The 12879-nt window shown below is 46.9% G+C and overlaps 6 protein-coding genes across 6 annotated transcripts; all 6 read left to right on the forward strand.

Moving 5' to 3' along the window:
* Positions 1 to 2324: 2324 nt before the first annotated feature.
* On the forward strand, positions 2325 to 2726 carry TRVA0_038S00100 (arsenate reductase ArsC; the record flags this gene model as incomplete). The annotated part of the gene is made up of 1 exon (XM_076686443.1): positions 2325 to 2726. The coding sequence occupies one exon, from the start codon at positions 2325 to 2327 to the stop codon at positions 2724 to 2726; it is 402 nt and encodes a 133-aa protein (XP_076539272.1).
* A 667-nt stretch (positions 2727 to 3393) lies between these two features.
* ARR3 (Arr3p) lies at positions 3394 to 4655 on the forward strand (the record flags this gene model as incomplete). The annotated part of the gene is made up of 3 exons (XM_076686444.1): positions 3394 to 3798; positions 3866 to 3952; positions 3999 to 4655. The coding sequence occupies 3 exons, from the start codon at positions 3394 to 3396 to the stop codon at positions 4653 to 4655; spliced, it is 1149 nt and encodes a 382-aa protein (XP_076539273.1).
* Positions 4656 to 6264: 1609 nt separating this feature from the next.
* On the forward strand, positions 6265 to 7122 carry TRVA0_038S00144 (uncharacterized protein; the record flags this gene model as incomplete). The annotated part of the gene is made up of 1 exon (XM_076686445.1): positions 6265 to 7122. The coding sequence occupies one exon, from the start codon at positions 6265 to 6267 to the stop codon at positions 7120 to 7122; it is 858 nt and encodes a 285-aa protein (XP_076539274.1).
* Positions 7123 to 7535: 413 nt separating this feature from the next.
* On the forward strand, positions 7536 to 9036 carry TRVA0_038S00166 (uncharacterized protein; the record flags this gene model as incomplete). The annotated part of the gene is made up of 2 exons (XM_076686446.1): positions 7536 to 8958; positions 9023 to 9036. The coding sequence occupies 2 exons, from the start codon at positions 7536 to 7538 to the stop codon at positions 9034 to 9036; spliced, it is 1437 nt and encodes a 478-aa protein (XP_076539275.1).
* Positions 9037 to 9644: 608 nt separating this feature from the next.
* PEX13 (peroxin PEX13) lies at positions 9645 to 10871 on the forward strand (the record flags this gene model as incomplete). The annotated part of the gene is made up of 2 exons (XM_076686447.1): positions 9645 to 9696; positions 9745 to 10871. 2 exons carry the CDS (start codon positions 9645 to 9647, stop codon positions 10869 to 10871), a joined length of 1179 nt encoding a protein of 392 aa, XP_076539276.1.
* Positions 10872 to 12074: 1203 nt separating this feature from the next.
* TRVA0_038S00210 (cleavage and polyadenylation specificity factor subunit 5) lies at positions 12075 to 12791 on the forward strand (the record flags this gene model as incomplete). The annotated part of the gene is made up of 1 exon (XM_076686448.1): positions 12075 to 12791. One exon carries the CDS (start codon positions 12075 to 12077, stop codon positions 12789 to 12791), a length of 717 nt encoding a protein of 238 aa, XP_076539277.1.
* Positions 12792 to 12879: the final 88 nt, after the last annotated feature.

Genomic DNA, 12879 nt, shown 5'->3' on the forward strand with positions numbered 1-12879 from the left:
TTGAGAGCGCAACACCCTCCGCTCCAGAGGTTCCACCACCGCCTCCCCCAGCAGAGGAAACCACTCCTGTCCCAGCTCAGGAGCCTCCAACTCCGCCGCCTCCTCCTCCAATGGCTGCTCCACCACCCCCCCCCCCCCCCCCCCCCCCCCCCCCCCCCCCCCCCCGGGGGGGCCCCCCCCCCCCCCCCCCCCCCCCCCCCCGGATGACATGGACTCTGTAACAAAGTATGCGCCGGGGAATTCGGATGCCACTGGGTGTGCCTGTAGATGAAAATTTTTGCAGGCAGGGGCTGCTGCAGATGGGGGGAGGGAGGAGCCGCCTCTCCGTATACACGTTGCATGTAAGATGACGCTGTCATGCCCCCCTGGTCCAATCGATCCGTCAACGTGGGCTCCGGCCCGACCTTCCTCCGTTGTGCCTTGTCGCTTTATACCCTCTTCCACTGGGCCTTGTCTCCCCACCTGTTGTTCCGTACACATGGTGCTAGACGGAGACAGCAATGGTCACGCAAGTACGTAGAATGTAGCACCATCAATGGCTCATCTATTACAGGTAGCATTTTATAGTACATGTAGAACGGTAGATCGAGCCCGGTTGGGTAAATCTGGAGAACATGGAGCGTGCACATTCCACACGCAAAATGATGCAATTTTTTTAAACTTAGAATCTACAGGTAGCGTAACTCTCGAGATGAGATTCCATCCTGTGCGGGGGGGTTCTAGAGAATGTGCTTTTATTTTTTGTTACGCGTCTCTTGGCCAGACTGATGCAGGAACTCGAAACGGTTCATGCAATTTTTCAACCCCTGAGCCTCTACAGACTACTGTACTGTATACTTGTTGTGGGACTGCGTAGGAGGTAAGTATGTGCTGTATTTTGATATGTATATCTTTTAGTGTAACACGTGTATTTGGCATTGCTAGTACGGAATGCCTAAGATCTGTAACACGTATATTTGGTAGTTACGCCGACAAACAGCCACCATTGTAATGGGGCCATATATGTAATATACTACGTATTATATGATACTACAGCGTGGTACAGGCGGTATGCGGAGTGTTACGTCAGATGTAGGGGGTGAAGAAGAGTCGTTTTCTGTTAATGTACATCGCAATTGCACAGCATACATGAAAGATCCACTCCTAATTCGTACAGCACGGCATACATGAAGGATAGATCTGCTCTTTAATTCGTACAAATATTCCACAGACATGTACCTTCTCCACCAACTCAATTGCCTAGTTTTAATTTATTCACGCATTGATTTGCAAGAACCGGGATCTGGTTCATGGATTTCATTACAAATATTATTTTTATTACTGCCTATGAAACATGTACCGTGCCCCTAACCTGACGCATTGAATGCTTACCCCGTCTTCCCTCTATCGGATGTAGCAAAGGTCAAAATTTCGAGCTGTCACCTCTTTTATTGGGGTACCATTATAGTACCATTATATTACCGGTATACTACCGGTACATATATCCTATTAGGGTGCGCATTGTATCCTCTTCTATTCTCTTCTATTGAGGTACATTATACCATACACAGTAATCTATCCCCTCTATTTGGGGCACACTACACCCCATCTATTATATCCTTTTCTATTGGAATATCGAAAGCTCCATGTCCACTGTAATTTGATGTAGTTAAGCTGGGTAATTCGTGATTTGGCCAATCACATCGGATGTCTATTCTTGGCCAATAAAATGCTAAGCTGTGACATGCTGCTCAGGCTTGTGATTTGTCAGCGCTGAAAACGCAGCATATTCCTTCCAAGCCAGTCACAGTCTCGAAGCGACATACAGATTGCTGTAAGAGGTAGGCCTAAAGAGAGGCCCATGTCAGAACAGTCTTCAATAAAAGCGTCCAACCGGTTTCGTAATAGAACCAGGCCGCCAGCTGCCGGTCCAGTTGCTGAGTACTAGAAATCTGAGATGATTATTCAAATGACCAAACAGTGATTTCGATTCCGCAATGGGCTTTCTTCCAGATGAGACTTTTGCATGCACTGCAACTTCCACTCACAAAAAGCCCCTCGTCAAACGCTAAGCAACGCTATTGATTTATCGGACAACACTTCTAAATGTGAGAATGTTCCAGATGGATTATTTGTAAGCCAACACGTGGTATATAAATTTCAAGAACCGTCTAACAGTCTCACTACGTCACGAAGTGAGGCATCACCATATCGCTTTTTCTCATTTCATATTATATCTTGGAGACATTGGCCAGTTATACCCGCCAAGAGTTATTATCGTGATAACGTCTTCACTCACATTGAACTGCTCCACATCCGCTACTCAACTGATCCCTCCGCGTCTCATGGCTATTAAGCCCAGCGTCATGTTTGTGTGCGTACACAACGCCGGTCGCTCCCAAATGGCCGCAGGCTATCTTAGCCATCTTGCTGGTGACACCATTGAAGTCCGCTCCGCCGGATCGGCCCCAATCGACTCCATCAATCCCGTCGTCGTCAAAGCCATGCTTGAAGAAGGTATCGACCTCAGCAACCAAAAACCCAAGGTTCTAACCACCGACGCGGTTCAGGCCAGTGACGTCGTCATCACTATGGGTTGCGGCGACGCCTGCCCCTTCTACGCTGGCAAGCGCTATCTCGACTGGCAGCTTGACGACCCCGCCGGGCAAGGCTTAGATGCTGTACGGGCTATCCGTAACGAAATTCGTCACCGTGTCGAGAGTCTCATCACAGAACTCCGGTCCTAGTTCAACAACGCCACAGACCGATCAACGGTGTGAGGAGCGTGGGAAACCATTCCTGTCGCCTTTTTCACAACCCCAAATCTCACGGCTAGTCGGTCTCGTAGCAAACTCCTAGTCTTGAATTTTTGTAGAAGAAAATATTTCAGTACGCGTATCACTAAGCTAAGTTTCCAGCCTGAGTCGGATCAAAGACAGTAGAATGGCTCACCTTTAAGACGCGACGGCGAGGCTGGTTCTCCTGACTCGTCGTGGGGCTATCGCTTCCGTATCAGAAACGGCTTTGCTACTAACAGAGTCAAAGCTGAAGATGGCCATCTTTCCGGAAAGAAGGTGAATATGGGTCAAAATGAGATTAAAGAATGAATTGAAGAGAACGCTATTTTAAGAATAATGTAAGCAAAACGTGTGGGGAGTGAAATTTTGAGTTGTGCATGGCGGGCGCGCGCCGACAGAAACAATAATGAATTATCGTTACTAAGCCAAATGCCGGGGGGCCACATAGGGCGGTTCATCTCTCCACGTTTTTCAAAGACTGAGGCCTGTGACTGAGGTGCGCAAGATCAAATGAAAACTATTTGTAATACCGGGTACAAAAACTTAATATATATACAGTACATGGAAGATCGCATGTATCTAATAGGTAAAATGAAAAAAAAAAACTAAAAAATAAATGTCGGAGATTATTAACGAGATCAAGCCCAACCTAAGCGGTACAACTGAGCGGCCTGACTGGAGAGATGGTAACCTAGAAAGCCAAGATGAGTGCCCAATGCCAAAAGAATCGGCCTTCAAGGGCCTTGGCTTGTTAGATCGGTTCCTGGCACTATGGATATTTCTTGCCATGGCGGTGGGGATCATTCTGGGAAACTTCGTTCCAAACACCGGTCCAGCGCTGCAAAAAGGAACATTCGTAGGAGTGTCGGTACCGATCGCTGTTGGTCTTCTCGTCATGATGTACCCTATCTTGTGTAAAGTGCGGTACGAATCATTACATCGCATGTTCAAAACGCGGGAGATTTGGACACAAATCGCCTTTAGTATAATCCTCAATTGGATAGTCGCTCCCTTTTTGATGGTAAGACTACTAGTTTACTAAAGCTATCTTGCAGTGGATGGCAATGGATGAAGCTGATATGGTGTAGCTAGGCCTAGCTTGGGCGTTCTTGCCTGATGAGCCTGATCTACGCGAGGGTTTAATAATCGTAGGATTGGCCAGGTGCATCGCCATGGTAAGTTGCACTTGATATGACCGGCCTAGAAGCTAACATGTTGTAGGTGTTGATCTGGACTGGCCTTGCGGGAGGTGACGGTGAATACTGTGCTGTTCTCGTTGCTATTAATTCTCTGCTTCAGATGGCCCTCTTTGCTCCAATGGGTGTTTTTTTCATTCAAGTAATTAGCCACGCTGACAGCTCCTTTGCTTTCGAATATTCCACCGCAGCCAAAAGCGTCGCAGTATTTCTCGGTATTCCCCTTGGAGCTGCAGTTGTAACCCGCTTTTCTGTTCGAGCACTCGTCGGTGCCAATTGGTACGATAGAGTCTTCCTAAAATGGATCAGTCCATGGTCTCTCATTGGGCTCCTTTTTACTATTCTGGTTCTGTTTGCATCACAGGGGCGTCACGTGGTCCATCAGGTTGTATCAGTAGTTCGCGTTGCGGCGCCTCTCGTGGTCTATTTCGTTATTATCTTCTTTACCACGCTTTATATCACGTATAGGCTGGGCTTTGGATACAAATTAGCCGCTACCCAGAGCTTTACAGCCGCCAGCAACAACTTTGAGCTGGCAATTGCCGTTGCAGTGGCCACATTTGGTGCCGACAGCAACCAGGCTCTTGCCGCCACAGTTGGTCCGTTAATTGAAGTCCCTGTACTTCTGCTGCTGGTCTACTTCGTCAAGTTCCTCGGTAGAAAGTTCTCCTGGAGAGACTGATCAAAAAAGAAATTTTCGCCTTAATATATAATCGAAGAGGTTAGACCTTTGCATCGTCCACAATCTGGCCCGTTGAGCAATTGGAGCATTAGTATTGTCACCCTCGCCAAACATCTGCGGACACCCCGAAGACTGCGCTGGGGCTATTGCCTGCTGCATTAGCACTAGTTGCTGTTTGGATTTATCACGATCTGCTTCGGACTCGTAAAGCACGCCAGTAAGTTAAATTCTTATTAATAGTACGCAATCTTGCAAGAATCCTTTTCGAACACTTATGTCATGCTCGCTGCGACGATTCTGTTAGGCTTCTTTGGAATCAGCCAGTGCGTCGTGCGGCGCACCTTGTCGTCTCGCAAGGCGTTCAACCGCCAGCGGAACACGGCCGCCTAGCCCAAGGAAGTGTCGTCCGGCGACATGAACGACTTTTCCGTCGCCAGCGGGCATGCCACCGGTCCAGCTCTGCTAACCCGCGGGAGTTTGCCGAGCGCCGGTCGGTTAATAATGATACGAATTACGCCACAACGTTGTGCCCATTCCACGGCTTCTTGAAGACGTTGAGCAGGAGCGCACGCTCAGACAAGCCGCGTCAAATGAGTATGATAGATTCTGATAATATAAAAAATATCATGCTTTGCGTCCTTGTAATCGATGAGACCCAATTGCACCCACCACGGCTTATTGTCTTTTCAGATGGCCGTGTTAGTCTGACAACAGTATTCGGTTTGCAAGAGTTGAGCTGATTCCGACGACCGGTGTGGAGGGCTTGAGAGCCTGGCAAATGGCAACAAAAGTTCATAACCTATGTGCATTCAATTTGGTTTGTTTGGTTCTCCAATGCTACTCCAATGCTAGAGTAGCTGGCTGCCCTTTGGTCTCCGTCATTTCAATTCTTCTTCACAGAGAGCAGTGCCTCTCAATTCTCTTTTAACTCTGAAACTATTCCAGTAAATCTACAAGCATTTGTTCCTTTCAAATTAGAGCGTCCCTAATAACCAATTTATTGTCCCCTTATTAAGAAATGAATGAAACTGGCGGAGGAAAACGGGAGCACAAGGAGGTTTAGCGAGATCGCTTGTAGATAAACATCGAGAAGGTTTGAGAGCACACGGTGAGACGTCCGGCTCCTGCGGCTTATCCTCCGTGAGAGCTAGTCGGTTTCTAAATAGGCCTCGTCGGTCCTCGGGGTTGCTCGTCTCCCCCCGCGCTTCCAAACCTTATCGATGTTTATCCAAAAGCGCCCCCGTTCTCTCCTATTTTCCTACTCCTACTTCACATAATCTCTTGATAAGCATCCATTGGGTTAATTATTTGGTAAATCAGGGAGATATGTTTAACAAGCAAATGGCTAATGTAAAATATTATAATAAGAAGTAGTACCGGTATTCACTTTACTCCCACAAGTCGTGAAACTCTGCACTGACTAGTACCGATATTAGTTCCGATAATAGGTAAGTCGTAGATGCTCAGCAAATATATTTACGAGCACATTTTTTCTGTGTGAATCTGGTTCAAGCCAATCACAACTACCTTGTGCCCATTACCGATTGCACTGACAGAGAAGCTAACCTATTTTGGACACCAGGATCTTGAAGTTACACCTCGTTATATTATGCCAATCAACGAGCTCGAGTCTGTGGTTGAATACCCGGAATATCCTTTCGAGGAAATGGGACTCTCTTCTCATATTCCACCCACACTAGACGAAATTAAGGGTAGGTTAACCAGACAAATTGAAGCAAAGGATGCTGGCAGTACTTCTCCTTTAGAAGCCTTGACCATGGTACCTGCTTCTTCTGCTTTTTCGGGTAAAAATGGAATCGAGCATATCACGATGAGGTTAACTGAAGAGATTGACCCTCCTAGGCTAAACAGACAGCGACTCTTTCAAGGCATCATCACTTCGGCACGACGGCGCTCTAATTTGCCAGCGATTTGGTACTATGATGGAAACAAGGATAGATTTGAAGTAGTCGCCGAGATATTCGACCCTCTTTGCTTCAAAGGTATCAACCCACCTGCTGTTGCAGATTCTGCGTATGCCCGGACAGCCAAAACATACGAAACTTTGACGGACAGACAGAGTGTACTCATTCCGGAGTACTATGGATCTTATACAATGCGCGTTCCAGTGAGTAACTCAAGCCGCAAATTCCGCGAAGTACGGATTATCCTGAGAAAGCCCATCCAAGGTATAGGGTTGAATAAGTTCTTGAGCACGTGTTCCCCGGATGATCAACTCACAATTATGAATAACTCCCGTGAAGCAGACGAATTGGAAGAAGGAGGCGTTTTACTAATGCCCAGCTACCTCCAAAAGGCACTTATCAATGTTGCGGACGAGTTGGAAAAAAAAGGTGTCTCCCTAGGGCCCAGCTGCCTCCAAAAGGCAATTATCAATGTTGAATCAACTATAGTTCAAGCACATTTTATGATCTGGTATTTTGCAGAGGCCGAATTTAGATCATGAAGGTGAATAAACAATGTAGTGTAGCTGAAAATCAGATTGGCTATTTGAACTAAGGTAGCTTACGATTTCATTGTACTTGTGGTATACACTTACAACCGCACCGCGAGATATTTAGCCGCCAAATAAGGTAGTCAGAAATGTGTGATTATTGCTATCTGTACATTGATTGTCGAGAGAAGTAAAGGACCTATGGGCAAACAATAGATTCACCCATGATTCTTCCCTACCTTTGATCTTATTTTGACACACTTGAGAGTTTTAAAATTACCGCAACTTTGCACACAGTGCAAGGATTTAAAGTTTAGCTATAATAAACTTGATTAGATCACGCTATAAATACTTCGAGTGGCGTCCTGTCGTCCGATTTTTCCCTTTCCCTTTCCCTCATAGTCCATTCTCTGTTGTTAAAAAATATGTCGATTATGAGTTCCATGTTCGAGGACTTCCCGTTTAGTAAAATTACTCTTCGCAGCCATACTCCGCCAAGCTCGAATGTGGTTAAAATTCGTTTCTACGGTGGCAAGAAACTGCCCGACTTGACAGTAGAGGAAGAAAGAAGATCTCCGCTAGAAACTATACTTGAATGGCCACCGCTCCCCGGTCACGTTGGTGAACATGATATAAAAATTCAGCTGCTCGGAGAGATGGTAGCCGCTAGGGAGGACCGGCGGCGTCTATTTCAGGCCCTTATCACTAGTGGAACATCAACAGACATACCCCATATTGATGAGGAAGCCAAAGGTAATCCGGTAGTGGCAGAAATATTTGACCCTCTTTCCATTTCGGCGCTGAATCCATCTATCGTTGCAGATTTGTGGTACTCCCGCGCTGTCACTGTCTATGAACGTTTAGAAGATTTACAAGGTAAGATAATACCCAAGTTCTATGGCTCCTATACTATGAAGGTTCCAGTGAATGGCCACCCGAAGCATAAGGATCGCGAAATTCGCGTAATATTGCGGGAATATATTGAAGGTAAGGGCCTCAACAGGGTAGACCCAGAGTCGCTTGCCCAAAATCAACGACAGCGGCTCATGGAGAAAGTTATCGAAGCGGAACAAATATTCGACAATAGAGGAATTGGAATTATGAGTAATTATAGTCCCAGCAGCGTTATTCTTACTGATGGCACCGATATTCAAGTTGTTGTCTCTTGCTTTACATGCGCAATATTCGATTCTGATCTTGAAGTGCCATATTCGATTGAACAGGATTATTACCCTGGAAAGTTCGCTAGTCCATTGCTTAAATGGCCACAAGTCACACTTGAAGAGAGTGGTTTCGGCACATTTGTTGATTGGGATTGGCTCAATTGGCTCAAAGAAGAACTGGACAGTGCGCCTTCTACCGGTATTACTAATGATCAGAAAGGGCCCGCCGTAGGACAGAAATCCGCAATTTCGCATATTCCTCTAGGGAACTCACAACTGCGAACACCATCCGACAGCTCGTCTAATAGTAGCTCACATTCCTTCCGTTGTAAGAGTGCCTCACAATCCGAGATTCTCCAAGGGAAAACTGGGAAACGAGTAATGGAGGAATTGCAGAAACCAGAAGAAGGGCGGAAAAAGCCTAAAATCTATGGCAAGCCACTACACGGTGGGGAGGCAGCTGTAGGACAGGGATCTGCAGCTAGGCATATTCCTCTGCGCTTTAGCAACACACAATTCGGCACACCATCCGACAGCTCATCTACTAGCAGCTCACATTCTTCCCGTAGTAAGAGTTTCCCCCAATCGGAGGTCGACCGAGGAAGAACTGGAAAGGAAGCAATGGAGAACTTGCAGAAGCCAGAGAGAGTCGATGGCAAGCCAGAGGACAACGACGATATTGATGGTATGCTACCGGTACTTTTGTGACTTGATTTTTGGAGAGCTTTACTAACATGTGCGCTTTTTAGGCCCATCCGACTAAATAGAGGAATGGACTTCCTTAGGAGTTTTTTTAAATAGTTGTCGGTTCTGATGAATACATGGCCAAGAACTCGTCTTGCCGTTTGTTATAAATAATATCCTCGAACCCGTAGTTAAATGTCAAATGCCGGAGATACCAATAGTACATCCATCTATAGAGAGTCTATGCGAACCCAGTTTGACTCATATTGAAACTACCTAAATCTAAGCGTTGTACCTCCTATATATATGTATGGTGTCTTGCTCCATTGACTCAATCTTCTACTACCGTAACTGCAGACATAGTGATTAATTACTGCTCATCTCACTAAATCGCAGGGATTTGGTCATCTCGAATGAACTATTCGAGTAGTTCTTCCCAGCACCACGCTAGTTCTCCAATAGATCGACGCGCAGCGTCGCCCCGGGGGGTTTGGGGGGCGAGCCCCTCAATGTGCGGCTCGTGCGGCTTGGTGCGTTTTCCCCCGCGCGCCCGGTTGCACGGCTGGGTCCGAAAAAGATGCCGCGGTTCGTGCGTCCCCGCGGTTCCCCTCAAGACGACCACCCATCAGGCTCGAAGCCATTTACACTCCACGACAGGTTAGAGCTAAGAAAAAAAAACAGAAAAGAATGTCGGTTCCGAGAACGAAGCCGTGGGAAGTGTCCTCTGGGACTTCGGCAGGTAAGTTTGACGCTATCACTAAAGGATCGGGGCTAACCGTGGGCTCAGCGGCCTCCTCTGCATCACCACAGTCGACTGCGACGACTTCAGCGACGACAGCTCCAGCAGCCACTACGACTTCAACAAGCGACCCTGCCCTACCAGCGCGCCCGACTTCGCTTACCTCTGTGGCTCCGGTGGCCAACAGCTACGGAAACACGGGATACAACGGCTACGGGTCGTATGGCGGGTCCTACGGGTCAGGGGGCTACGGCGGAGGCATGTACGGGTCCAGCATGTACGGGTCTGGAATGTATGGATCCGGCATGTACGGCGGCTACGGGTCGTACGGGCGCTATGGCGGAGGTATGGGCGGCATGGGGTATGGCATGGGAGGCATGGGAGGCATGGGGATGAACCCTCAAGAGCCCGGGGCTCTGCAGCAGAGCACGGCTGCGACCTTCCAGCTCATCGAGAGCATTGTCGGTGCTGTTGGTGGGTTTGCGCAGATGCTGGAGTCGACGTATATGGCGACACATTCGTCGTTTTTTGCGATGATGTCGGTCGCCGAGCAGTTTGGGCATCTCAAGAACTCGCTGGGGTCGATTCTGGGCATCTTCGCCATCATGCGGTGGGCCAAGCGGCTTTTGGCGCGGCTGACGGGCCAGCCGGTGACTGCGGATGCGGCAGGGATGACTGCCAAGGAGTTTGCAAAGTTCAGCGCAAATGGCGGGGCGGCTGGTAATACCCGGAACAGACCGTCGTTCAAGCCGCTGTTGCTGTTTTTGGCAGCAGTATTTGGGTTCCCTTACTTGCTGGGAAAGCTCATTAGAAGCCTGGCGGTACGACAGGAGAGCCACCAGCTGCTTGAAGGTCCGGTCGGTGTTGGGATGGATCCATCGACGCTGGAATTCTGCCGAGCTGTGCACGATTTTGTGCCAGAGAACCCCCAGATGGAGCTGGAGCTGCGTAAGGGCGACCTTGTGGCTATTCTTACTAAGAAGGACCCAATGGGCAATGATAGTCAGTGGTGGAAGGCGCGAACTAGAGACGGGCGAACGGGGTACGTTCCATCGACGTATGTTGACCCGGTGCCGCGGCGAATTCAGGAGGTCAAGCAGATCAAGGACATTGAGGAGCAGCAGCAGGCCAATGTGCTTGTCGAGGAGTTCCAGTCCAAGGTGGGCCAGAACTAATCTTTTTGCATCCTTTGTATTTATTTTGTTTGTATTATTACACTTGCTTGTTATCCTCATCAATATTAATCGATCAATCATTGGTAAACCATTAATCAAATGCATTGATCAGTCATTTACTAATCAATCACCTACTAATCAATCACCTATTAACAGTTGCCGGTAATCAATCAAGCATTAGTCGGTCGCCTACTAACCAATCAAGGATTACCAGGCAATCAGTCACCTAGTACCGAAATCAATCAAGCATACGCTTGAAGGGCAATATTGCTATTGTTTTTAACGATTTTGAAGACTACTCTTATTACACTTGCTTGTTATCCTTGTATTCATCAATATTAATCTACCAGTCATCTGTTACCTAACTGTTACTAACAACCAAGCATACGCTAGAAGGGCTATTTTGCTATTGTTTTTTAACGATTTTGAAGACCAAAGACCAATTAATTATTTTGATTACCAAAAAGGAAAAAATAGTGTCGATGTATATAAATTTGATAGATGTGGTACAGATGAAAAAAAAAAGATGGGTAAATGTTACCTGGTAACAAGCTACCTGACTTGTTACGAGAGGGCATCATGATTCGTTTATTGATACGGTCAATACAGCTAACTGTTACCGGTATAAATAGTGCCTGTCAGTTTGATAATTTCATGCTCTACGGTAGAGATCTGCCAATAGCTGTCTGCAAAACATCGGCAATGCCTTCTTCTGTTTCAAAATAAAGGCTTTAGGTAAATCGATCCATATAAACTAACCGTTACCTGTACGTACCTACACGGTAGAGAGAGGTTTTATGACCAGTATATTTTCTCTTACGTGATCAGCTATCTTTGTTATTATTCTTGGCAGATAGACAACCAGAAAAAAAAAGAACACATTCAATCAAGTACAATTATCAATCTATATTACATTGTACCGGTAGTTGTACCGGTAGTGAAGAAATGGCGGAGTGTACACGAATTAAGGTAGAACGCCATCGTTCCAGCTGAACCATGATCGGCAGTCATCGTTTTTTTTTTCGCCTAAACACAATAAATCATTAATCAACAGAATTTCTATTAAGTATATACGAATTTCTCTTTTAGTACATAAACAGGCTGGTGACCATAAAATTGGCATTTATCCGTGATGATGAGGTCGGCAAACAACCGGTGAAAGGGGGAAAATTAAAACCATCGAAGCACTCATCGCGTTCCAAAATGACTACGGTAACCGAAATAAGTCGCAAAACGACTCTGGTCCCCAAAGAACCCGATCAATTCAACGAAAGACAGCCAAACACAATTAGAATATACCCCGTGTCGAATTACACGTTCACAACAAAGGATATACAACCCGAAGAGGATTCATCAGTAGTCGCCCGCTTGGCGAGACTGCAGTCGCAATATGAAGAGCACGGCATGAGACGCAGCTGCGAAGCAGTCATGCTTTGCCATGACCACGGATTTCCTTACGTGCTGCTGTTGCAAATTGGCACGTTCTGCAAACTACCCGGAGATTACTTGGGCCCTGGCCAAGACGAGATGACGGCATTAAAAGAACAGCTAACCAACCAATTAGCTCCGGCAGAAAACTCTACAGGAGCAGACGACGAGGAAAATTACAACTGGGATGTTGATGAGTGCATTGGCCAGTGGTGGAGGCCGAATTTCGAAACCCATCTCTATCCTTATATCCCGCCCCACTGTACTCGGCCCAAGGAATGCAAGAAGGTGTACCTTATAAGAATGCCTGGACGGAAAGTCCTGTCTGTTCCCCGGAATATGAAGTTAATTGCTGTGCCACTGTTTGAGCTTTATGACAATGCAGCTCGTTATGGAGGTCAATTGGCCAGCCTGCCGCTGCATCTTTCGCGATTCAACATGGAGTTTGTTGACAATGAGGGCAACATCATCGGCAAGATGCCTTCCAAATAGATTTATTTATGCTTATGAATGCACAACTGTACTAGATAGCCAGGCCAGATGGCAATGGATAGGGCTGCACGACCAGTCGACCAGCTCT

The sequence above is a fragment of the Trichomonascus vanleenenianus genome (genome assembly GCF_965637985.1).
Source record: "Trichomonascus vanleenenianus strain CLIB 3782 genome assembly, contig: TRVA0_038S, whole genome shotgun sequence".
Lineage (NCBI taxonomy): Eukaryota > Fungi > Ascomycota > Dipodascomycetes > Dipodascales > Trichomonascaceae > Blastobotrys > Blastobotrys vanleenenianus.